The sequence below is a fragment of the Mytilinidion resinicola genome, assembly GCF_010093595.1.
Source record: "Mytilinidion resinicola strain CBS 304.34 unplaced genomic scaffold BDZ99scaffold_20, whole genome shotgun sequence".
NCBI lineage: Eukaryota > Fungi > Ascomycota > Dothideomycetes > Mytilinidiales > Mytilinidiaceae > Mytilinidion > Mytilinidion resinicola.
In genome coordinates, this window is record NW_022985456.1 from 60,260 (window position 1) to 84,008 (window position 23,749).

At 51.4% G+C, this 23,749-nt stretch overlaps 9 protein-coding genes across 9 annotated transcripts; 2 read left to right on the forward strand and 7 right to left on the reverse strand.

Annotated features, from left to right (window-relative positions):
• Positions 1-310: 310 nt before the first annotated feature.
• BDZ99DRAFT_396969 (NAD(P)-binding protein) lies at positions 311-1,418 on the reverse strand (the record flags this gene model as incomplete). Its single annotated transcript, XM_033716023.1, has 3 exons — positions 311-504; positions 567-1,259; positions 1,337-1,418. 3 exons carry the CDS (start codon positions 1,416-1,418, stop codon positions 311-313), a joined length of 969 nt encoding a protein of 322 aa, XP_033571729.1.
• Positions 1,419-2,049: 631 nt separating this feature from the next.
• Positions 2,050-3,451, reverse strand: BDZ99DRAFT_396944 (uncharacterized protein; the record flags this gene model as incomplete). The annotated part of the gene is made up of 2 exons (XM_033716022.1): positions 2,050-2,855; positions 2,950-3,451. 2 exons carry the CDS (start codon positions 3,449-3,451, stop codon positions 2,050-2,052), a joined length of 1,308 nt encoding a protein of 435 aa, XP_033571730.1.
• A 245-nt stretch (positions 3,452-3,696) lies between these two features.
• Positions 3,697-4,930, reverse strand: BDZ99DRAFT_467023 (uncharacterized protein). The gene is made up of 3 exons (XM_033720923.1): positions 4,489-4,930; positions 4,236-4,428; positions 3,697-4,179 (listed from the first exon to the last, which is right to left on the reverse strand). Exons 1-3 carry the CDS (start codon positions 4,710-4,712, stop codon positions 3,904-3,906), a joined length of 693 nt encoding a protein of 230 aa, XP_033571731.1. The 5' UTR covers positions 4,713-4,930; the 3' UTR covers positions 3,697-3,903.
• Positions 4,931-5,405: 475 nt separating this feature from the next.
• BDZ99DRAFT_396808 (Aldo/keto reductase) lies at positions 5,406-6,533 on the reverse strand (the record flags this gene model as incomplete). Its single annotated transcript, XM_033716016.1, has 3 exons — positions 5,406-5,771; positions 5,831-6,405; positions 6,476-6,533. The coding sequence occupies 3 exons, from the start codon at positions 6,531-6,533 to the stop codon at positions 5,406-5,408; spliced, it is 999 nt and encodes a 332-aa protein (XP_033571732.1).
• Positions 6,534-7,221: 688 nt separating this feature from the next.
• BDZ99DRAFT_467025 (alkaline phytoceramidase) lies at positions 7,222-8,972 on the reverse strand. The gene is made up of 7 exons (XM_033720924.1): positions 8,708-8,972; positions 8,628-8,640; positions 8,507-8,567; positions 8,304-8,450; positions 7,847-8,128; positions 7,652-7,778; positions 7,222-7,598 (listed from the first exon to the last, which is right to left on the reverse strand). Exons 1-7 carry the CDS (start codon positions 8,782-8,784, stop codon positions 7,460-7,462), a joined length of 846 nt encoding a protein of 281 aa, XP_033571733.1. The 5' UTR covers positions 8,785-8,972; the 3' UTR covers positions 7,222-7,459.
• A 1,208-nt stretch (positions 8,973-10,180) lies between these two features.
• On the forward strand, positions 10,181-12,161 carry BDZ99DRAFT_451190 (general substrate transporter; the record flags this gene model as incomplete). Its single annotated transcript, XM_033718196.1, has 6 exons — positions 10,181-10,237; positions 10,291-10,361; positions 10,415-10,481; positions 10,534-11,177; positions 11,237-11,486; positions 11,514-12,161. 6 exons carry the CDS (start codon positions 10,181-10,183, stop codon positions 12,090-12,092), a joined length of 1,668 nt encoding a protein of 555 aa, XP_033571734.1. The 3' UTR covers positions 12,093-12,161.
• Positions 12,162-13,086: 925 nt separating this feature from the next.
• BDZ99DRAFT_525126 (uncharacterized protein) lies at positions 13,087-14,667 on the forward strand (the record flags this gene model as incomplete). Its single annotated transcript, XM_033725975.1, has 1 exon — positions 13,087-14,667. One exon carries the CDS (start codon positions 13,087-13,089, stop codon positions 14,665-14,667), a length of 1,581 nt encoding a protein of 526 aa, XP_033571735.1.
• Positions 14,668-16,503: 1,836 nt separating this feature from the next.
• BDZ99DRAFT_396908 (uncharacterized protein) lies at positions 16,504-18,320 on the reverse strand (the record flags this gene model as incomplete). The annotated part of the gene is made up of 4 exons (XM_033716021.1): positions 16,504-17,805; positions 17,862-18,024; positions 18,082-18,165; positions 18,226-18,320. The coding sequence occupies 4 exons, from the start codon at positions 18,318-18,320 to the stop codon at positions 16,504-16,506; spliced, it is 1,644 nt and encodes a 547-aa protein (XP_033571736.1).
• Positions 18,321-20,259: 1,939 nt separating this feature from the next.
• On the reverse strand, positions 20,260-23,146 carry BDZ99DRAFT_397029 (HET-domain-containing protein; the record flags this gene model as incomplete). The annotated part of the gene is made up of 3 exons (XM_033716026.1): positions 20,260-20,766; positions 21,428-21,462; positions 22,738-23,146. The coding sequence occupies 3 exons, from the start codon at positions 23,144-23,146 to the stop codon at positions 20,260-20,262; spliced, it is 951 nt and encodes a 316-aa protein (XP_033571737.1).
• Positions 23,147-23,749: the final 603 nt, after the last annotated feature.

Genomic DNA, 23,749 nt, shown 5'->3' on the forward strand with positions numbered 1-23,749 from the left:
GGCGTAAGAGAATGGTGGAAGAGGGAGTGGAGGTAGGAAAGTTGAAGCAGGGAGCGTAGGAGATCGGTGAGTGATGTTAACAGCATGATGAATCGAGGTAGATTTAGGTCCCACCGTCTATTCCCAAAGGTTCTTGATTTATGCCCATACAAGTAAAAAGGAGCGCTGAACGTCTTAGTGTTGAAGTATTTTCAGCTAGTCAATCCACTCGCTAGGCCATTTCAAACAGCGGCATCAGTAGCATCATTTAAAGTGAAGGATTGTTAATGAGCAGAGCCGCTGTTTATCATACCTCAAGCTGTGACAGCGTCTAGTACGTGGAAGGGAACACACCCAGCCTACCGCCATCCGTCACTTGGACCGTGCCATTGATGTACGCACCGCCCTTACCAACTAAGAAGAGGATCAAGCTCGCTATGTCTAGCTCGTTGCCCATTCTTCCGGCGGGAAGCTCATTGGGAGGAAATGCTCTCGCCATCTTTGTCGTCATGTCGCTAGGGTATGCTGCAATCGACCACTCTATCAGTATCCACTCTCAAGAGAAAAGATGGGACGAAAGCACTCACGCCCAGGTGCAACAACATTGCTCCTAATGCCCCACTCTGCGAACATCGTAGCCATCATCTTGCCCAGATGCGCAGCTGCCGCTTTGCTCGCATTGTAGGCCAGCCCGGCCGTAAGCTTCCTCATGAAACTGCCCACACTCGCGATAGTGATAATGTGCGCCAATCTCTGATCATCTTCGTCCACCTTGGCTTGGGGATCACCCTCCTTCTCTGGAAGCGTCTGAGTCCTCGCGCGAGTGAGCTTCCCTGCTTCCCATCCTCGGCGTCGATTGGCGGCCTCGAGGAGCGGGAGGAAGGCCGCCGACACCCCAATCACAGAAGACGTATTAGTCGCCATTGTCGTCTCCCACAAGTTCCAATCTCGCAGCATGACGTCTCGCAAGCCCTCAACACTGTCTTGTTCGTAGAAGTCTGAGTGCTTGGGGCCAATCACGCCGGCACTGTTGACCAGCACATCAACAAATCCATCAGTCGTCTCTACCTTTGCGACTGCGGCTTTGATGGAATCGGGAGACGTGATATCGCACGGCACCGGCACGATCGTAGCGACGTCATCGGAAGCAGCTGGAGGTGCGGCTGGGGAGCTTGTGAGCGTTTTGACGGCGCTATCCAGAACCTCGCGGCGGCGACCGAGGAGGTATATGCGCTTTGCACCGTTCTGGTGGAGGGCGGCCGCGATTTCGAGGCCAATTCCTGGACGTGAGGTTAGTACATACTTAATGGTTACGAAGGTGGGGTGGTGGGGTAGCTGCGAAGATGAAAATACGAACCACTGCCGCCGCCCGTAATTGCGACCACAAGCCCGTTTGCGGAGAAGAGGTTGGAGGGGTTAATTGGTCTGTGGAAATCCATGGCGTTGTTTGAGGTTCTTAGTGCTGTGACAAAGAAAGTGAGCTTTGGGGACCAATTATTTATGTAGGGAGTTGCAAGACTGACAACGCTTAGCAAGCACAAGTCATTTTACGACTTTTTCCTTTTCAAGAAAACGGTATTTGAGCTGGTCCGGGGAGCTTAGAGAATGTCCAAAATCATCGATGACGTTCCTTGCAGGTCTCTCAAATGGTTAACGCTCGTCGAGCAGTAGTAGATGAGTGGAGACACTTTTTGAGTCTCCACATTACCGTTGGCGTCATCGGAATAACTTTCGATTGCTCTGTCTGGTGCTTCAGAAACGTACATATGAGTGTAGACTCAAAATGATTAGAAAATAATGTCTAAAACGCAAGAAGTTGTGTCTTGACTCCGTCCTTCTCGACTCCCTATGTTTATAGTATGCAGGAAAAGCTAAGAATTGGTATTACTTCTTTTAATAATCATCTTACAAGAACCGATAATGCAGTTGCAAAAGAGAATGCCTAAAGTATCAGACGGCTGATCCCGAACTTAGATGCCTTTTCTATAATTGCTTCCAAAAGCCCATACGCCTTTTCGATCGAGCATGTCCATAGCCAGTGTTTTACCCACAGTCAATCAATATCGAATATCACAGAGGTGCCTCCTGAGGCGTCTCTAGAGCTCCCTCCTGGGCCACAGTCGCATCTTCATGCTCATGCCACTTTGGGCCGTCGGGAGGATACGCATTCGAAGGTTCCGGCTTCACCGCGACGTCATCCCTCTGCTTCCGTAGAAGTGACTCTTCTCGCCACCACGGCGTCTTGCCTTCGATCTCAAGCAGCAAGCTGGGGTCAACGTCCTCGATTATCATCTTCTTGACCCTTTCTTGATCCTCTGTTCCAGCTTCTTCCTCCTTTCTTAGACCACGCGCGACTTCGGCTTCCATCGCGTTCTCGAGGAGAAGCTCCTTCGCAATCCATTCATCCTTACGTTTCCTTTCTAGGATTTCGGCTTCAGCCTTCAGCTCTTCGGCTTCTTGTTGTGCCCAGACCAGCTGTCGTCGAAGTAGACGGAAGAGCTCTGGCGCAGGGAGAGCAAGCTCAGAGGGTGTGAATTGAATGTCGGGTGGAAAGTTCACCAGCGGCGGCCCGTTAGGTGACGCAGGGTCATTCGTGTATATGATGTTGTTGTGCACATACTCGTATTCGGGATTCGTCGCTGCGGTTGCGCTAGGAGGTGGGTGAGATGACGGCGACGCTGGAGTTGGCGTAGAGGATTTTTCGGGGCCGTTGCCCATGCCCTTATTCAAGACAAGCTTGAGGCGCTGGAAGCGGTTCGAGGGATTCGAGGAGTGGTGCTTCGGAACAGGGTCAGAGGGTCGCAGCGCTTCGGTCTCGTGAACGGTGCGCATATGCTTCGCAAGAGCGTCAGAGCGAGTGAACGATCGGTCGCATTCTGCGTATAAGTTAGAAACCATCCTCAGGTGTCAACCGCGAGGCTTCCATTTGAATATCAAGCTCGCAAACTGATCGACGTGCAATCTACTTACCGGGCAAAGTGCAATAGAATGGCTTCTCCCGCGTGTGGCTCCTCATGTGCGCCCTCAGAGCATATCCGCTGGCGTGCGGAATCCCCTTCCTATTGCAGTCAGACCATTCGCAGGCGTACTTCTTCTGCCGTAAGCCAATATGGTCCTCGTGAAGATGATCAACCAGCCTATCCATATTGCCTAGGTCTCCTGCTTCACAGCCCTCCCACTTGCAGTAGGTGATTTGCTCCTGGCCGTAGTCATCCTCGCCGATCATATGGCTTGGGTGGGTTGGCGATGCCGGCACGCTGCCGTCAGTGTCTTCTGAGAGGTCGGCATCGTCGTATCCCGGGTGGTGCGCAGCTGGGGGATCTGAAGTCGCGCGTCTGGTCACTCGCTGTCGCTTTTTCGGGGGTCCGCTGCGTTCGCGGTCATGAGAATCGAAACTCAGTCGCCGGCCCTTGACGTCTTCAGGGAAGTCGTCGGATGCGTAGTCTGACAGAACTGACCCGGGCGACTCCATTGTGAGCTGGTGAGAGGGATGTGAGGAGGGCGTGGAGATAGACGCGATGGTATTTGGTACCCGTTCATAAAAGCTTGGCAGTAACTCTTGGCGTGCACAAACCCAATGCAGTATAACAACCATCTGAGATGGTGATCCCGCAAATCTTACAGGCTGTTCAATGCGTTGTATTCAATATTTTCGGCAAAGTATTTAGTGAGGCAGATGGCAGATGAAACTAATTCACAAAGCTAGAACATCTAATACGCACAGGAGCTACATAAATTGAGAGTCCTAGCTACATTGCATAATCTAGACTTGTATACTAGCCTGGTCACTTACAAGCTCTCGGCTTCCTGTCAGTTTTCCCTCGTAAACAATGTTAGGATGTCTAAACTAGCACTACGCCTCTTCGTCTATTCCTACAACCGACCTGAAGTTCTTCCAACTAAGCTTAGGGAATCCCCAACGAGTCAAGTTCTGTCCGTTTTCGTCTGTAGCAATTCTCTTCCCTTTCCAACCATTCGTTTATTGTATATTAGCCCTTCCTCTTCTTTTCCCGTCGCTATCAATTCGGCAATATATGCGCTGAACTCATCACAATCGATCACCAAGTCGCCCATTAGCATCGGCAACAGCCGCCTTCCAAACATGTCCGGAGTAATGAACCCTCCAGGTTTGACAACGAACGTCTGCCAAACATCCTTATGCTCTATTGCGAACTCAAGACAAACGACTTCAGTACGGCCCTGGGGTGGATGTCAGCCAGTTTTGGAAACGCAAATGTGAAAGAGGCGGGTTTTACTTTGAGCTTTCTTGCTCCAGGCAAAAAGAAAAGCCATGCGTCCTGGTTTTGGACAACGAACTTCCCGCTGCAAAAAATAAATCTGAACCGAGTCGTGCGGGACTGTGCTTCGCGGGCTTTCAACATGGCGGCCTGGAATGCCACTGGCCAGTCGAAGTTCGGCCCTGATGATGCATCGTTGGTGCCCATTGCCCTGTAGGAAACCATAAGTCCTTTCTCGCGTTCCTTTGGAGAGGTGGGGGTGGGGGCTTACCAGAACATCGCATCTGCATCTTTGATGATCTCCATGATTTCTTGGCTCCAGTTGCTGAAGTCCTTGACGATCACATTCTTGAACTTCTCGCTATTGGGGAGCGACTCGCTGGGTATGTGACGTCGAGATAGCGATACGACAGAGGTGATACTGGGATGCTGGAGAAATTGTAGGAGGGACTGCCGTCCAATTTTACCTGTGGCGCCGGTGATGAGGATTTTCATAGCGAAAGAATACGAGTTCTTCACAAGGTTCTGGAGCTCTATAAATGTGTGTCTAATGGAGCTTAATATAGCTGATTGACCTTGTACTCTTGACCGGAACTATTCGTCCGGCGATAGCAAGATTGGTTGCACACGAATCGAAAAAGTGTCCGTGCCCGGGCTTTTCAGAGTTCTTTTGTAGGTCAATTATTGTGTTGCTAATGATTACTTGATATAACCGTTGGCCCCCGTTCTATTGGCTCGAACAGTTCGATCCGCGATAGTAATATGTAAGAACACTGAATGAAGAAGTCCGAGGGCGTAGCTGCACTACTCCAATCAGAACACGTTGCTAATCACGGAAGAACCACGACGCCGACGGTGGCTTGGCGGTCAGCGCAAACCTTCGCCACGCCTTTTCGTTTGTCCATCCAAATTCTCCTCTCGAGCACCCGCCGACACTAGTTACAACTAACCCCTACACATTGTAAGCAATGCATTCACTCCTTATCCACTCTGTTATGATGAACAAAATAGAGTTCTGCAATGCCAACGGTTTTGCTTCTGCGAAGCCGAATGCCGATACACCTAAAGCTACACTTGATCTGATATTCCAATCACCCACACAGCTTTTCTCACAAGATTCACGGTTCAAGGCGCTAATACGATTGCATTCAGTAGATATGATCACACAATGTGAAACTCTCCTCCCTCCTACATGTCGACGTGATGCATGCCAGCGTCTGGGTACCTGTTACCCTTCACCGTGACCCTCTTAAGGGCATCATCGATAGCGGCCACATCCTTCTTAGTTAGGGGTATAGGGTTCATGTTCTCGTTGATGCGCTCCTCGGTAGTAGCTCCGGGGATAGGGATGATGACAGGATAGCCGTCCTGTCCGCTCTTCGCGAGAATCCAAGAGATCGCAATCTGAGCAGGCGTGACGCTCTTCTGCTTCGCAATAGTCTCAACCTCCCTGACTAGCTTCAAGTTCTCGTCGAAGACATCAGGCTGGAATCGAGGGTAGGATCTGAGCATTGAGTCTGCTGGAAGATCGTCGAAGGACTTGTATTGCCCGGTCTAAAAAGCTTGTCAGCGGCGTGTTCTCCTAGATAATAGACGAATAGTAGAATGCATACCAAGAACCCTCTACCCAGTGGCGAATAAGCGATGATCGGGATATCGTGCTCCTTGCAAGCCTCCGCGACCCCATTCTCCAGCAAGTCCGTCGCCCAGAGCGAAAACTCCACCTCCACGGCAGCGATTTTCTGCACCTTCGCCGCCCTCCGAATCGTCTTCGCACTGACTTCGCTCAAGCTGATGCCTCCGACCTTGCCTGCCTTCACGTACTCCCCAATCGTCGCTACCACATCCTCGATATCCGTCTTCCCGTCCAATCGCGCACACTCGAACAAGTCCAGACTCTTCTTCCCATCCAGAAACCGCAAGCACTCGTCGATGCTGCGCTTTATATTCTTCGCGCTGCTATCCGGCACCATCTGGCCGGGAAGCAGCGCGCCCTTGATCGACAGCACCACCTTGTCCGCGTCGTCGGGATACTGCGTGAAATACTCGCTGAGGAGATGCAGCGAGTTGCGCTCTGGGGAGCCGTAGATTTCGCCGCCGTTCCAGAAGTTGGCGCCGTGGGCGAGGGCGGCGCGCATGGCTTTGAAGGACTGGGCCTGGGAGGGTGGGCTGGGGCGCCATGTTAGACCTGTGGTGTATCTAGTTAAAACCACAATTTTGACCTGGTTAAAGTTGGCGTTTGCCATGTGAAGTCTTACCCATGAGCCCATAGCCCACCTGGCCTACTTCCTTGCCGACGAGCTGAACTGTCTTCATCTTGAACGTGGTGTTGTGAGATACTTCTGATCTGAGGCAAAGTGATACTGAGGAGACTCGGGTTGAGATTGGTACAGCTTGTGTAGACTTCTTACTAATTGAAAGTGTTACTGAAGTGGGAGCACAAGGTGGATTTATATTCTAGAGTCCAGCTGGATGTACGAAGCATTATGTCGTCACCCCCACCTCTTGAATTTGTTTTCTGGCTAACACCGCCTATCTCCACACCGTCGGACTGACTGCCTGCCGCCCAAATACCATCACACCGGCACTGCGTCGACCTTGATTGGACGGTTATAGCATAAACGATCTGAGTGGGACGTCTAAGGGTCCAGCTTAAGTCTGCAAAAAGTCTCGGGTTGCTAGCTGCGGGTCGTGAAGATCCTCTGTTCATGCAGGTACAGGGTAATACGGAGTTGAGAAGAGGTTTCTCGGCCGGGGCGAGGTTTAAGCGCGCAAAAACACGGTTACAGGCCACCGGGTTTAACGTTAAGGTTCGCGGTTGGTAAAAATGCTCAGAATAAAGTGCCTAGGTAGGCTGGTAAGAATCCTCGGGGTGCGGGTTGCGCCGCTTTTATTCATGCAGGTACAAGGAAGCACGGAGTTGTGGGGACATTTCTCGACCGGAGCGAGATTCCACACACACAAGAGTAGGGTCATGAGTAAAGAGCATGTGTCATCAGGAGATCCTTGAGAGCTCTCTCGACAGGGCATGTATTGTACGATGGATGCGGAAATATTCCGGGAGTTAGCTCTGGTAGGTATCTGATACTGTGAAAGCTGAATATTATTGGCTCCTCTAAGAGCCAACTTCCACAGAGCGACCTCACTCTATATGCATTACGTATGTTGTCTACAGGCCGTATTCCTCAACCTTTCCTGGTGGACAGTCCTTCCACTGAGGACATCCTACATCCAATATCGGTCTAGTTCTTCTTCTCCTGATCTTTGGAATTATCCAACGAGCCTTTGAGTGGCCATAAGAAGTCTTCCGCGCGGTCTGTCTTATCTGTCGTAAGATGCTCAACCAAAATCATGAAGGTGTATGCGCCGATGGCGGTCAGGCTACTTGAATTAGCGAGTGTCTCCTCTACGTCTAAACATGATGCGGCGCTTACATGTGCCACCAGCCGTGTAGCTCCAAAAAAATGCCGAAAGGTAGACCGACTTTGTGCCGAAGAGATAGGAGCATCGGGCACAAGTGCATATCAATGTTCCAAAGGAAGTAACCAATACCAGACATCGCTAGGTAAGTTAGAAGGGCTGTTCTTTGGACGAATGGAGATATAGAATCACAAATAAGAGGGTCTTACCTGTGCCAAAGTTCACCAGCTTCTTCACCCGTCTTTTCTCATCCAAGTCGGTGATGCGAGCGTTGACTAGCTGCTTCGTCCTTATCCCAACTAAAACAACCATGATTCCAAAAGTCACAACGTGCACTAATATCTCATCTGCGGCGCAGTGATATATCGTGACCGCCGTAAGTATTGCGAGAAGTCCGAGAGAGCGGATACGGCGCGTGGATGGAGAAACGTCAAAGGTAAAAGCGCGGTTGAGAACGAATCCAGTTGCTACAAGCATGCTTGTATCGTCGCCTGTGTATACGAACTTAGCTTACTGAATCTAATGAGCAGTTCTAGTTGCAATCACATGCTCATGAGTAAAGAAGTAAGACTATGCGATAGAAGAAACGGTGCGCGAGAGGAAAGATGAAAGCTTTGCAACTACGATCGTTTTTGGAGACTGAATATCGAGAGATTAAAAGCTTACACATCTGGCTGTGGTATTTCAAAGTCGCATGGAAGTATGCTGAAAGGACTCCAACGCCAATGAGACCCCAGTACGGAAAGCCAAGAAACGACAAGGGGCCGTCAGGTTTCCCTCGGAGACGACTAAGTCCATGAGCTCCATATATGACTGGTATAGAATTAGGACTCGAATGTTAGAAGGCTCATGAGTAAATTGAAGCATACCGTATGATATGTTCGTCACAGTATTCACAAATTCAGCAATGTAAGAGGTAACAATGTAGTCCTATGCTAAGTTTAGTACACAGCAAATGGCATAGAAGGGAGTCCTTTGTTTCCTAGGTACCTCTTCGCAAAAACTACACAAATGTTAGGAATTGGACGCGTGGAAACGCGAATCGGAAGCGTCGGATATTCATTACGAACTTTGCATTTGAATTTGGAGCACCCCAATAGGGGGTTACTGGCGGCCCGAAATAGGGCTGAGAAAAGAATAGTGACATCGCCGGGTTAGTTTCGTGTAGAGGGTGGTCACAAAGGGCTCCTTGGTGTCGTGGATTGTGGTGTATCGATGTTGTATGTCCGACACTGGTTCGTCATCTGAAAGCCCTCAATGTTGAGCTCGGACGTAAATAGAGCGGTGGCCGGGTGCCGGCGTCAACCGTAAGATACCGTTAGCGTCATACGAGGCACTCTGCACGTATGTGCCACGTGGTAAAGAGCGGTCTGGGTGCAAAGAATCTGTAGACAGGTAGGATCGTTAGAATTCTTGAGCGGAGGCCCGTGCACAACCTTGAAGCACAACACGAAAGTTGGAGTACCTATCGCTGGAAGGTGTACCGCAACTAAACAGGTCAATTAAGAAATCGCTAAACGTGGTCTAGTTTGTTTCAAGTAGTCCAGGCTGAGCAGTCTCTGACGATCCGTTGTATTAATTCAGTATCCCTCTTGTAAGGAAGTCTTGCCATCAGTGCTGCACAATACGTGCTCTTAACTTTTTAATGCCTCAAAAACATGTCTCTCAAGACTCAAGCGTTATTTTGACGTGTGCTGGCACGCTTGCTCTCATGATGTGCTGCAAGTTCGCAAATATCCATGGATTCATGCAGGATCCACTTTCCGAGCACTGATCTTTGCGGTGGTTACAAGTGATATGCACTACCATTCGAAAATGCCAAGCTCAGGAATGCACTAAGATGGATGAAGATGTAAGTGACAGAACTGGTACAATCTGGAAGTGTCGGGAGAAGTCGCGGACTGAGAGATAAATATGCAGTCACGTGCTCGCTTTCAGGGGTCATCCTGTTTGGAGATTCCACGGTTCCCCGCCACTTTCTCCGCCATCACCACTATCACGACCCCATATTGGCCGGATTTCCCATGTGGAGGCACTTCCTCGGAGCAGCTCAACTAACCCTTCATGCTGGCGTGAGTGGCGGCTTGAGAGGCTGAAAGTAAGCTCATCTGTTTGGAGCTTGGTGAGTCTCGGTACTTCAACGACACCTGGTGTCGCTGATCTAATTCTACGCGAATATATTAATCCGCCAATCACAATCACCACGTCCTAAACTTCGTGCAACCATTTCCCGAAACTGAAGCCATGGACGCATGGCTGCCACCGGCTAGTGTACCGGCAAACGTTTCATTTGTCCTATTTCCCTCGCTAAACTCGTTAAGCGGGTTCATTCACCAACCGTATACCCTGAATCTGAGGTGGTTTGTGACACCATGTTGTGCCTCTATCCTTGCGTCACTTAGATGGGGAAATGGCTCCAGTAGGGAAGGATTTGCTCTATGCTTTGCGGAGATGTGTATATGAGCTAGCTCACCGTCGACTGGACGACCTGTGCTGTAGGACATGTTTACACCTCGTGTGCCATCCTGAAAACAGTTGCCAGCATGAAGCTCTTAAACACACCAAAGACATACAATGTCTACTTTCTCGCCATGATTGCTGTAAGCGTACTCCAACTCCCCTGGTCCTTACTTTCATGCTAACAAAACCGTAGACTATGGGCGGGATGCTCTTCGGATTTGATATTTCGTCTATGTCCGCCATCATAGGGACTAAGCAGTACATGTAAGGTCCTCGTCGTATCTCTTGCCATTCAAGAAGACTAACGATGAGGCTAGTGATTATTTCGACAATCCCCATGGTGTGATTCAAGGTACAATCGGCTCTGCTCTTGCCGCTGGCTCTGTAAGGCTCATCTCAATGACTGATACACCTCTACAATGCTAACACACTTTAGATATTTGGCAGCATTATCGCTGGTCCTATATCAGACAAGATTGGCCGGAGAGACTCAGTCATGTTTGCCTGTCTATGGTGGCTCGTCGGCACCACTATCCAAGTGGCTTGCAATGGGCGCGGAATGCTCATTGCTGGACGCGTACTCAACGGCGTCACAGTTGGCATTACCTCGTCCCAAGTTCCAGTCTATCTCGCCGAGATCGCAAGACACGACAAGCGCGGCGCCATCATCCTCATCCAGCAACTCGCCATCGAATGGGGCATCCTTATCATGTACTTCATCGGCTATGGATGCTCCTTTATCCCAGGCAACGCCTCATTTAGAACTGCTTGGGGCATCCAGTTCGTCCCATGCGTGCTTCTCATGTGTGGACTGCCATTCCTTCCCAGATCTCCTCGCTGGCTCGCCAAAGTCGATCGCACGGACGAAGCGATCCATATACTTGCGAAAATTCAGGCTGGTGGGGACACACAAGATCCCATGGTCATTGCCGAATACGAGGAAATCGTCGCCGTTCTTGCAGCCGAAAGGCTTGCTGGCAAAGGCTGGAAGAAATTCTTTCGCAACGGCATGTGGCGAAGGACCATGGCTGGCTTCACCGTGCAAGCATGGCAGCAATTGAGCGGCGCCAACGTCATGACGTATGAGTTCTCTCAAAGACTTCTTCAAATCGAACTAGTACGCTAACCATGTACTTCAGCTATTACATCGTCTACGTGTTTCAAATGGCCAATCTTACGGGTAACGTGAACCTAATCTCGTCGGGTGTCCAATACGCACTCTTCATCATTTTCACCACAATCATGTTCTTTATGGTTGATAAGATTGGCCGACGGCCATTACTCGTGTATGGCGCGCTCGGTATGGGCATTTGCCATTTCGTTGTCGGCGGAACCCTTGGTGCCCACTACGAATACGTCCCTGGTATGTCATTTCATCTTATATCTTCCGTCGCTTCTGCCAACGTGATCTAACAGTATGCAGGGGGAGTGGACGGCAACCTGAACGTCTTAATGAGAGTGACGGGAAGTGCATCGTACACCGTCATTGCTTTCTGCTACATTCTCATCATCATCTACGCCCTCACCCTCGCGCCCATCTGCTGGATCTACGCCGCCGAAGTCTGGTCTCTGGAAACCCGCGCAACAGGCATGGGTATCTCAGCTGTGGGCAACTGGCTCTTCAACTTTGCGCTCGGCCTCTTCATCCCGCCGGCATTTCGAAACATTCTGTGGAAGTCGTTCATCGTCTTTGGCGTGCTTTGCCTCGGCGCGGCTGCTCAGTTCTACTTGACGTATCCTGAGACATGCGGAAAGACAATCGAGGAGATCGAGCTGCTGTTCTCCAAGGATGGACCACATGCATGGAAGACTAGCAAGGGCAACTCGCGTCTGGATGCGGAGATTGCGGAGGTCAGACGGGCCCAAGAGAAGGGAGCAAGAAATGTCAGCATCACTTCAGTGATTGAACGAGAGAGGCTGGCTATGATTGGTGCCAAGGGGAACAAGGAGCAACCGATAAAGGAGCAAACGGTTGAGGAGAAGGAAACCGTCTAGGAGGCAGAATCTGAAGGCATCTTAGCTCTTAATAGGGCAAGACTTGTTATGCGAATTACTAGCTTTGGTAATGGTCTACCATAGGAAGGGATGCGTGTCGTCTTTTAGTCCTGCTATCAGTCAAATTCAACACCCCTCTTTTAATACATTGAATGCTTGTTCTAATTTGAAGGACTAATTCACATGTTATATTAAGTGCAATGCCTCACTTTATGGTTCATCCCATTTCCCATTAGCACGAGTGCATGACGAAGTCAGCGCTCACCTAACTGGCCTCTGGTACGTGCTTTGTATCCTCTACAGTCAACGGACCGCATATCCTGATATCTAATTTTGGCGATGATGGTCCGAGCGCAGAGATCCTCGCATTCGGACCACACGGACTTCACCTCTCCACTACTTTCTTGTAAACAACCCGTCGTTGTCGTCGCAAAATCATCCCATAGCACCTCAATAACATGCCCTCGCCATTACACTACCGTACCAGAACACTGCCCGGAGCTCCAGGTGGTATGCTGAGCGACTTGCGCTTCATTATGACACAGATACGTTTCCTTGTCGAATAAGGATCTGCCTCAGATGCCAATCATTGCGTCAGACCCACCACCTGCCAAATCACGAGGCAATCCCTGATCATCCACCTGCTGAGAGATTGGCGCCAGTATTGGGCATCGATGGCTACGTCTGCTCCGCCATGTTCTCTCGCCATCAGGCCACCGTAATCATCAGCTTTTCATCTTCGAATCAAGTGCCATTCTCCGAGTCTCTTTCTTCCTACAATATCTAGCCGAGTTGCTGTAGACGTCCATTCCTTATTGTCTGTAGCTCCTGGAATGTCGGCACATCTAGCCGGTCCCACTTCTCGAAAGCCTCGGGGATCTCAGGACTTGGAGTCCGTGTCGCACGCTACACATTGCACCTCTGGCGCGGAAACTATCTCTTTAGCTACCCTCGTTGGCGTAAACACGTATTGATCAAAAGTGTAATGCACTCGATGAAGACGGCACCTGTTGAAAATGTCATTATTCCCGCTTCGCTTGGGGGACGCGACATTCGCGATCAACCATCAAACTCCAAGAGCAACCCCCCAGAACAGCCAATCGACCTAGATGCTCTCTACGCGCACGTCCTAGGCAAAGTCGGACCGCGTCTTAGCTGTCAAGGCTCCAAGATCTTCCAAGTATTCCAACATTGGCAGTCTTACCAGAAGAAACGGGACGTGTTGCGCGAATACTTTCCAAATATCTGCTCAACAAACCTTTCATTCGCATTCGAGGACGACCAAAGCCATCATCTCATTGCTTCAAATAATCCGTTATCAGCAAGCGAAATCTGCGAGAGGCGGGACAAGGTCGGGAGCTGGCTAGAAAACTGCTGCGGAGGGCTCATCGAGTTTTGCAGCGAGGATCTCACCTTGACCAAGAAAGATAGTCACGATGTAGGCACCCCTGAAAGTGTCAATTCCGGGAACCGAAGGATCCAATATGCACACGACTCTGTTCTCCAGTATCTGACGAAGCTAGAAATTTGGTCTGAAATTGTGAAGAAGAACACAGACGAGGACTTCACAGTAGAGCACGCAGTCCTCAAATCACTAGTCCTTCAAATCAAGACTTGGACCTCTCCCGCCGGCCGCAGAGAAATAGGATGCCCATGGGACCTAATCCTATCAACGCTCCGATACGCCTCGTACGCAGAGCAGAAACTAGGCCGAGCGCAAACCACTCTCCTCGACGAACTCGACAAATCCGTCTCCGAGCATTTCCACCAACGAGTACAAGCAAAGCCCCAACCCCGCTACAACGGCCGGCCCCTCTTCCCAGACTCGCACTGGTCCGAATTCTGGCCCACCGACTTCCAGCGCTCGCTGCGCTGGCGCGACACCTTCCTCGCCCTCGCCATCCGGCACAACCTGCACCACTACGCCGCCGCAAAACTGGCCTCCCACGGCGCCGCCGCCGCCGCCACCGTCGCCACCGCCATCACCCAGAAACCCGGCCGCCCCCTCCTCTCCTACACCTTCTTCCCCGTGCTGGGAAACTTCCTCGTCGACCCCGCCCTCGTCGCGCTCCTCCTCGCCCACGGCGCCGACCCCAACGCCCCTTTCGATAACTCGTCCCCCTGGCAGGACTTCCTCCGCTACCTCATGGAGAACTCCTACCAAGCGACTGCGAAAGCGCACACGAAGCGTGCGAGCGACATCGCAGAACTGCTGCTCGCGCACGGCGCGGACCCGCACGCCGAGTGCGACTTCTTCCAGATCTCGGAGGACATACCGCGCGTGTGCTCGGCGATTGATGTGGTGCAGCGCGTGTTTATGGACGAGGCGGCGGAGGTGCGGGTGGGGTTGCAGCTGCAGAGGGTGTTGCTGCAGCGGCAGCAGACAGTGTCAAATGCGCAGGAGACACTAAGGAGAATTCAGAGGGAGAAGTCGGGGGAGGATGTGGGGAGGGATGAGAGGCTGGCGCAGTTTGAAAGCGGGTTGGAGGAAGGGGGGAAGAAGCCGGAGGAGCGGCCGGTTGCGACGAAGTCGAGGTGGAGGTTGTTCCCGCGGAAGCTGTCGGCGGTGAGGTAGGCCGCAGCTACGAGTAATAGGGAAAAAAGGAATGCGCAAAGAGAAGCGTGGGGCTATGTGTGGTCGGGTTTCTGGATCCCAGTGAGACGTCGGGAAAAAGGGGAATCTACGCGGCCAATGAAAATGAAGCATGTTGGAGATAAGCACAGTGTATATAAATTTGTACGATGAATGAGCCACCCTGGCAGCAGACGCATCGAAACCCCCCCCCCCCCCCTCACTACCGCAGCTCCACAACGATGCGATATGCCCACACGCAGCCAGCCTCGCCCCCCCTCGCGTTCTTAGCACACACCGCCGCCCCTTTGAGAGGGGAGCGGGAGCGCGAGCGGAAGCGGGAGACTTACCCACCCACCCACCCTACCCATCCGCTCCCTTCCCCTTCCCCTTCCCCTCCCTCCCTCTCTCCCTCGTATCTCAAAGCCGCAGCACTGACTCTACCACTTATCCCACCCCTGCGCTCCTCGCTCTCCCCATACATCGGCACACCCTAGGAATCCTACCATCGATATCCCTCTCAATCCCGGCAGTCCGTCCATCACCCGACTGCGCCGTTTGAACCGATCGCCTGGCGCTTCGGCCGTCATTTCGGCCAGTTCGTCTGGCTAAAATGCGGGTTAGACATACGAACGCACGAGCTTCGCGTCGGTGATGGCGGTGATGTAGAACCAAGCAAGCGGTCGATGCAGCCGGGTCTGTGCTGAGGAAGGTTTGCATTTCGATGGATGTTGGATATGGGTGTTCTGAGGGAGGGAGGGAGGGAGGGAGGGAGGGAGGGAGGGGTTGAAGGCCAGAGGCAGGGCGATGGCTGAGAAAAAGCGCGGCGCGGGTGGCGGTAACTTACGAAAGCCGGGGGTTTTTTTACGAAGGCCTGCTGCTTGAAGGAGCTTGAGCATAGTGACTGACGGACTGACTGACTGACTGCTGCACGAACACACACACACACACACACACACCACAAGAAATAGGCGGCAATCCAGCACCATTGATTCCATCAACTGCGGTACGCTCGCGGGTGCTATCTACCGTCCGCCTAGTTCGTCCTCGACTCTTTCACACGAGCGGTATTAGCCCCCACCCCTTTCCCCTCATCGGCTCCTATATACACTTCCTTCCTTCCTCTCTCCCTCATCCAAAAACCCACAAGTCCACCAATTCAAAAAGCCCACTCGTCTTTAGAACCGAAAAAGCCGGTCCCTCATTCTCCAGTAGGTAGAGAGGAAGGAACCGAGCGGGTATAGAACAACATCTACACATTCTCCGCCATGACAGAAAAGGAAAAAGGACAAGAATGAGAATAAGGTAAGTGTAGATGCGTATGAACGGGAAAAGGTGAGCGGTGGTGCGGCCCAAGCGTGTGTGTTTCGTGAACAAGAAAAGAGAATAGGTCGGTCGACAAGTCGGAAAGAGAATTCGGTCGGAGTCTGAGAAGGTGTTTATGACGAGGTGTGAAGAGTTATTCGATCGAGTATTGAAGCGGTTGGTTCGATGGCAGGTCGGTGGGTGGGTGGGTAGGTAGAATATGATATTTCGGATTAAGAATTACGATGTTACTCGATTAAGCCGCTTTGGTCAGCTGGGGTTTCTTTCGCGTGTTGATGCAAATGCAGTACCGCTCGCTCGTTCGCTCCCACTCAATCCAAATCGGGGGTTTGCGTAGTCTTTCCTTCTTTCCAAAAACAAAAGCAGGCGCCTTGCTGAACGCCTCTAGAAAACAAAAAGAGGTATGAAAAAAAAACGGCTTGCTTTCAGTCCGCGTAATCGCCATCATCGTGCCGGCATAAATATCAGAACCTCGGTTCTTCAGAAGGAATCAGTCGTCTCAGGGCGATGCGATTACGGACTCGGCTGCGGCGGCGGGCCGCCCGCGCCCCCAGAGTCGCTCGTATCCCCCTCGATAGTCTTCCGCCAGTGCTGTGGCAGACACACACAAACGAGTGGGAACGCCTTGATCTCGCTCTCGCCCGCGATGCCGCTCCTCCTGCTCCCGTTGCTGACGCCCGAGTCGCGCTGGATGGTGCGCCGCGCCTCCCACTGCTCTGCGTTCTCGGTGAGCTTGACGCCCGTCGCCCACCCATCGTCCCAGATGCCAACGACCTTGAGCATGTCGCCACGCTCAAGCTCGAACTCGTCGTTGGCGCGAGGTGCGTAAGCCCAGAGAGTCGCAACGGTGTCGTTAGGCCGGATCTCGTCTTGAGAGTAGTAGTCTTTAAAGAACTGGAGCTGTTCGGATTGACCAGAGGTGGGGCCTTCCGGGCTGGAGAACTGGTCGCCGCCAGAGTTTGGTGAGGAGTGGGCGTTGCTGCCGCTGAGGGCGGAGTGACTGGAGAGGGACCCGTCGCGCTTGGAGATGTTGCCGACGGCGAGGCTGCGGTTCGAGTCGGGGGAGCGGTTGTAGCTGTCAGGCGAGGGCTGGCGTTCCTGGCGGAAGGCGCCAATGCCTGCAACAGCAGCGCCACCGGCCTGATTACCGGATGAACTGGAGGTTCCTTCGAGCGCCGACATGCGGGCAACGCGTGCACCAGGGACAATGGAAGGCGGTGGCGCGTGGGGACCGTCGGTGTTGTAGGTCATTGGAGGTCCTGCAGCTGCTCGTGAGGGCGAAGGCTGGTTGAAGACACTGCCAGCCTGGCTGTCTTGTCTCTTGCGGAGGCGGAGACAAAAGAAAATAACAGCAGCGAGGATCAATGCAGCACCGAGTATCGATCCAATGACAATGCCCGCAATAGCACCTCCTGAGAGGCCATGGGAACTACCGCCAGCAGCCGCTGCCGCGGTAGTGCCAGTTGGGCTGGAGGTCGCAGTCGAGGTCGTCCCAGTAAACAGAGGAGGCATCGATGTCGTTGTTGGTAGATGGACGCCTACACAGCGCGAATTGACGTTCGAGTTTACACAGCACGAATCTGTCGAGTTTGGCGAACTGGCAGAACAGTACGAGCACAAGCCCTGCAAGTTTGACTGATAGCCGCAGTCCAGGGGCTCGTTCTCAGCGGCGTTTATACAGTCCTGGGTTAACGATCCTTTGGGGAGAGAACAGATGGTGAAGTCGGATCGAATCTGGGCTACCGCGTTGTTGCCAGAGGATCCGCAAATCTCAGGACTTGCTATTATCTCCTGTTCACTAGTAGCGAATTGCGCCTGAGAAATGATTAGCGATCTGAGATTAGTTTGTGTAAGCCCATTCATCAACTTACACAGTTGTCTGCACACAGCGGTACCGAATCGTTTGTAGATAAACCACACGGTGATATCGAGAGCTGGACGATGGCGTTGCAGATGACCGTCGTTGTGTACCGCGCGTAGAGGTCTGTAGTGTTTGTCAAGTTTACAGACGAGCATCCCAGATTATCTTGGTATCTGTAGGCGCGGTCAGCATCCCTTGCATATCATGTATATCCTATTGCCTCAACGTACTTTTGCTGCGCATACTCGGTGCCAATGTAGGTCCGTAACCGGTCGTCAAAAGACTGGGTATCTGATACGTAGGAGAGGAAAGAACTGGGTAGCGCTTGTTAGCTTTTGATAGCACAGATAGGGCCCATTTCAGGGTCCACGTACAAGTGATCGGTCAAAGCCTTGGTGGTAGAAACCGAGGACGTATTAAAAGCCGGACACATAGTGGAACCGGCGAGAGAAATGCACTCCTGGGCCATAGCAGCAGGCGCGGCGAGGAGGGATAGGACGAGGGCTGATTTCCTGAAGGATGATTGCTTTTGTCGACGGGGCTGTCTCCGGGGCCCAAGGCAGTCTGCTGGCGACGGCGAAGCCGCCGCATGCTCTCGTGGTGCGTGCATGGTGTTTGCGCGGTGTCGTGGATACGATACAGGTATAATTGGCGTCGGGCGGGCGTGGTGTTGAGGTTCGCGAATGGGCCTGCTTTCACAACAACCGTCTTCTCACGTCTCCATCCGACCCGAGACACGTCCACGGCACTGGTAAGAGGGAGTTCAGTTGGGCGGCAGGCGGGACGGGGCTCTGGGTCTCACGGGCAGCAGTTGGTCGTCAATTGAAAGAGCGACTGGGTGAGGGGCGACGCTGCTGGTCCGAGATGGGCGACGAGAAAGGGACGAACACACGGCGAGCAGAGAGACGAGCAGCGAGCAAGAGAGAGACGAAGCGGCCCCAGTCCGACTCAGGGCACGAACGGGCACCAGGCGCGCCGTAGCCAACCCGGCCGCCCAAGCCGTCAAACCCCAGCAGCTGCAGCCTCAGACAAATGAGAAGCCCGGCCTCAGCGCCAGGCGCCGCGTCGATTGGCTGCAGCGCCATGATCCCAGCCGATGCTCATTCAGGAACAGCTCATGGGAAATTGGACGCGCAGTCGGGCCGGCCGCAATCCTCTTCGGCGGCCTGTCCTTCCCTTTGCTCTGCTCAAACACCATGATCGTCGGCATCCAAGCGCGTTTGAACTGGCACCTGGCTCTCCCGGGGCCAGCGCGCGGAGCCGTGGCCGTGCATCATCATCGTAGTCGGCTGGGGCGGTGGACAGCTGCCGCAATTCGAACGGCCTCAACACCACAAAAAGCCGCGAGCGAGAGAACACGCCAGGCCTAGTGGTGGCAGCTGCAGAGCCCAGCGCTTGCATGATTCGGGAGCACAACCGAAGAGATGCAAGCTGCCGTTTTGGGCCGTGGAGTGCATAAGCTGCACAACTTCATGCACGTCTATCGTCAAATCTTAAATAGAGACAGGGCGCCGCCGCTTGTCTCGAAATGCCGTGCGAGGCTGCTCGCGCTGCCTTTTTGCTCTCATGTTGCAGGCGCCTCTTCACGTAAGCATCAATTTACTTAACTAGTTATATCATAGACCGTTGAGCCTACATCGCCCATCTTCTTCAACATCAATAATTAACAGCTAACTGCGCTGTAGGCTAATTGTAGACACGAGGATCGTAGTGTGGAAGTGGCGCGTTAGAACAATGGTAGGGGCTTCAGTAGTAAGACCGGTGGGTGCAAGACAAGGTGTATTGGTTGAGACAATAGGTTGAAGTTCAACACATGAATTGAGTACGAGGCAAAGGAAACAGGACAAGAAATCCTCAAGACCATATACCCTTTCCTTCGTCCTACAATTTGGTCCTGCTCTGTTCCAGCGCTCTGCCTGGCACGGCCCACAGAGCAACCTCCAGGGTGCTCTGCCCCGGTACTCTGCTTGAGCCAGAGCGCTCACGTGACCCTCATGTCACCACTGTCCTTCGGTCCCAACTTTCCGAATTTACATCGTTGTCAGTCTCTTCACTAACCGTCTCCTTATCATCGGTCATGAAAACTTGCCGATATTCATGAAAACCGGCCCAGTCGTATGAGAGACTGATATACGGCAGATTCTCTGTCTTTGGCTCATGGTATCCAAGGCTTTGCCTGTAACGAGCTCCTGCTATCAGGACATTCTCCATTTTGAACTCTCCCCTGATATCTTCTGGTTTTCCGGACATCACCCTTGGGCATTTGTGCGCTCGAAGGTAGAGTCTGGTATTCGGAACCTCGTATAGATAGATTCCCACGTATCCATGACCAGTACTATCCGAGGTTGTACAAGCAAGGAGACCAATGGACTGGCCGTTTTCGATTTCTTTGACTGGCAGCTGCATTCTCAGCCCTCTATTGGTAAATAATACTCGTCGTTTAGAACCAGGAAACTGGCACCGAGAAATTCCACATTTCCCATATTCTGAAAATCAGCGGGTGATTCGGCCAATGCCCCAGGACGTTCATTCTTTCCATGCCACGCAAATATGCTCTCATTGGTTGGAACTTTAATGATTTCTTCTTGAAGGCGACGAAAACCGTTCCGACTTCCTTCCCCATACAGAGTTGGCATGCTAACATCAAAAGGACCGAGAAGGCAGTATGCCATATCCTCTTCTCTCGTAGTCGATCGAGTCGAAGCCCAGGACATCTTTTGGGCGTTACTTGCAGTGTGAAGGCTTTCTTCAAGGAGTAGAACTCTGGAAGGGATTCCCGTAAGTGATGATAGAGCGCCACATAGGGATTTTTTAGTGCCAACAGCCTTCCAAGTTGCCGTGAAGAAGACCGCCTCCTTTGGCGTAATGAGCTCTTGAAGTGTCCAACCTCTCTGAAACCATCGTAGCCCGCGAAGCTGTGGCGCTGGATCATCCAACTCATGAGGGGCCACCCCCCGGGTGGCCCGCTAGTAAGTTCAGCTGAGTTAACTCCAGCTGATGTTCGTAGCTTTCCTAGTAGCGTAGCGTTCTGACAATAGACAAGAGCGACACTTGGCGTAGGACACTGGGAGCTACTGTATGGCATCTTCAGGATAGGAAATAGCAAATAAAACCTGGGGTTTCAGATGATTGCTGATGACCACAGAGATCCGAACTACTCTCGCCAACACTATTGCAAATTGTAACTCTCTCTCAGCCCGTTCTAGCTCCCACGGCTGGTTCTCATACTAACTATCCTTCCGGATTTAAAGAGCTTGCAGATTCCGGGAATAAGACCTTTTAAGTCCAGCAAGTATTTCAGCCTTTCTTGACCAATATCAGGATATCCTGACATAAAGATATGTCTTGAATCTACACAAGCATAAACTCCTGGGTTGAGAACGGAAGCGGTTCCTCGTGCAATTTCGCTAACCAGGACTTATCCACAGTGTCGTAAGTTGGGTCTTCCATCTTTCTCGCATGAACAAACGCCTCGCCATCCATGAATCCGTGAAGGTAACATTCACAAACAAAGGTGAATCTGTTACCGCAGGGACGAAGGACAATAGGAACTTGTCCGCCGAGGGGTATGATGACAAGGTCCCCGGCGTTGGCAACCACAGGCACGATGCCTAATATTCCTTTTTGTGTACGCATAAGGAATAATTTGGTTATTCCTGAGATGGAAATCTGAAGCTCAGCCAAACTCTCCGAGACTTTTGTTGTCTGCAAATGTTCTCGCAGATTTGCCTGCAGCTTTGACTTTGTATTCAGAAATGCCGCACAGTCCAGAAATCCATAGTGCCCCATTTCGGGGTTTAAGGGAGAGAGAATATTTTGGAAAGCTTCGACGGTGCTTCGGAAAGATGATAGGGAATTTGCATCAAATCTGGTCCGGTCCAAAGATTCATCGGCCCATAAAGTTCTGATTAGGGCGTCTTCGATAGGTTCTTTGGTAAACCTGTATATCGTACCCGGCTGTTTTGTGCAACTGAAATGTTCTTCAACCCACCCCCATTTCCCGGGAACTGTAGGTTCTGGTGACCTCGATGCAATAGTATCCACAGCAAGCCCTCGAAGAGTGAGCTGCTTAGTATCGGCTGAAAGCTGGAAAGTTGACTGAGATGATCCTGACGCATAATACAGACCCTTTTTATCTGTGCCTTTTCCAGAGAAATGTACTCTGTGAGATGCTTTGTATCGCCAGTCTGGTGCCCAACTTGGAAGCTCGGAAGTGGATATTCTATCATAGTCGACCGCTGCAAAGATATTCAGATTACCGCGAACCTGAATTATATGTGCCACTGATTCTGCAAATACAACTTCAAATGGCTTCTGATAGTCCGGTTGAATAAGTCTTGTCCAGATACTAGGTACCACTCCAAGAAGGGAGTAGACCAGATCACTTGGATTCTGACAGCCCGAGCCGCGCCGACGGACAAGAAGATCGTCGAGATTCTGCACGAATCCTTCTCGGTAACCTAATATCATAGACACGATAGGTTCCTCTATAAATTTTCTGTATTTAATCTCCTTGGTTTTGTCCTGGAGTAAATGCATCATTACGATCGTCATGGTCATCGATTCGTTTGGCAATTCAAACCGTCCACAGAAATAAGTCTTCGCACGGGCTAGAATGCTTTCTTGAAATGTCCAGGCGCGGCGAAACCATGCCTTTTTACAGAGATAGTTCGAGAATGCCATGAATTGTGGAGAGTCGGTGTCTGGAAGATTGAAGGATTCGTGAAATTCACGGCTGTTTCCATTAAAGACCCAGTTTTGGATATCAGGAATTCTTAGCGACACCTTTTCCTTTAATATTTCGAAGTATTCAATTACCGCGGATATTTCATCATTCTTGTCTTCTTTATCGTCCTCGTCTTCGCTATCGTCCTCGTCTTCACCACCAAGCCAGACATACACATGTGATGCATTGCGATAGATGTCTCCCATTAATCTGACTTGGTGGTTTACTTCCATCATATCTTGCTGATTGATGCAGATGCTATCAACCCATAAAGGTATATCCTCAGACTCTCGCCGAAATCTTCTAAGAGCAGCATCAAGATTCCGAGTGATTGGAAGATATGTTCCATGACAGAGAATTGTCGACGGGTTCGCTTTATCACCCCAAACATATGAAGCGGCGATGTATTGTGGGTTACTCTCGAGCGTGGTTTCAATAAAGCGACACTCTAACTGGTCGTTTACATTCTTCGCTTGTAGCAGATGAATAATTCGAACGGACGATGCCGATGGAAATGGTGTGTACTGCCAATGCTGGAGCTCTTCAGGTTTCACTAACTTGCGGGCCATGATGGAACCAAATTGATAGAAACGTTGGAAGCATCGAGACTGGTTGAGGGAGGGAGAGTTGAGCGGTGGCAGCGGCAACAGTAGGCAGGAATATAGTAGCAAATAGACGAAACGCTGAATGGCTATTGGGCTCCTTGGAAGACTGTAGAGCCGAATTGGATTTTTCTAATTGAGAGTGTTAGAGAGTTCTAATCGAGGGACCCGACAAGGTGAAACCTCAACAGCAGCACCCGCATGTGCTGTTTAACAATCGAACATGGCGGTTTTCATGAGATGGTTGAGATATTGGGAGTTAGGAAAATAGGGGCATCTTTACAGCATTCGTCACCATTCCTCCTCCTTATCTTTTTGAATGGGTCAGGCTGACACTGATGCTGCTGCTGCACCAATATCCAGATACGGATAGACCGAATTTTAAGGAGTGTGTTGGCGTGTCTTGACTGGCTAGATGTTAGAGGTCTAGAACCGGTCAGGCTAACTCTGGCTTGAAGTGAACACCCGGATTCCACCAAAAGTGGTTTTTTAGGCAATCTTTGTCATAGTACCCTTAAAGCAGTTGACTTGAGGGCTTTCTAGAAGACTACGAGCAACTTTCATTGTAGA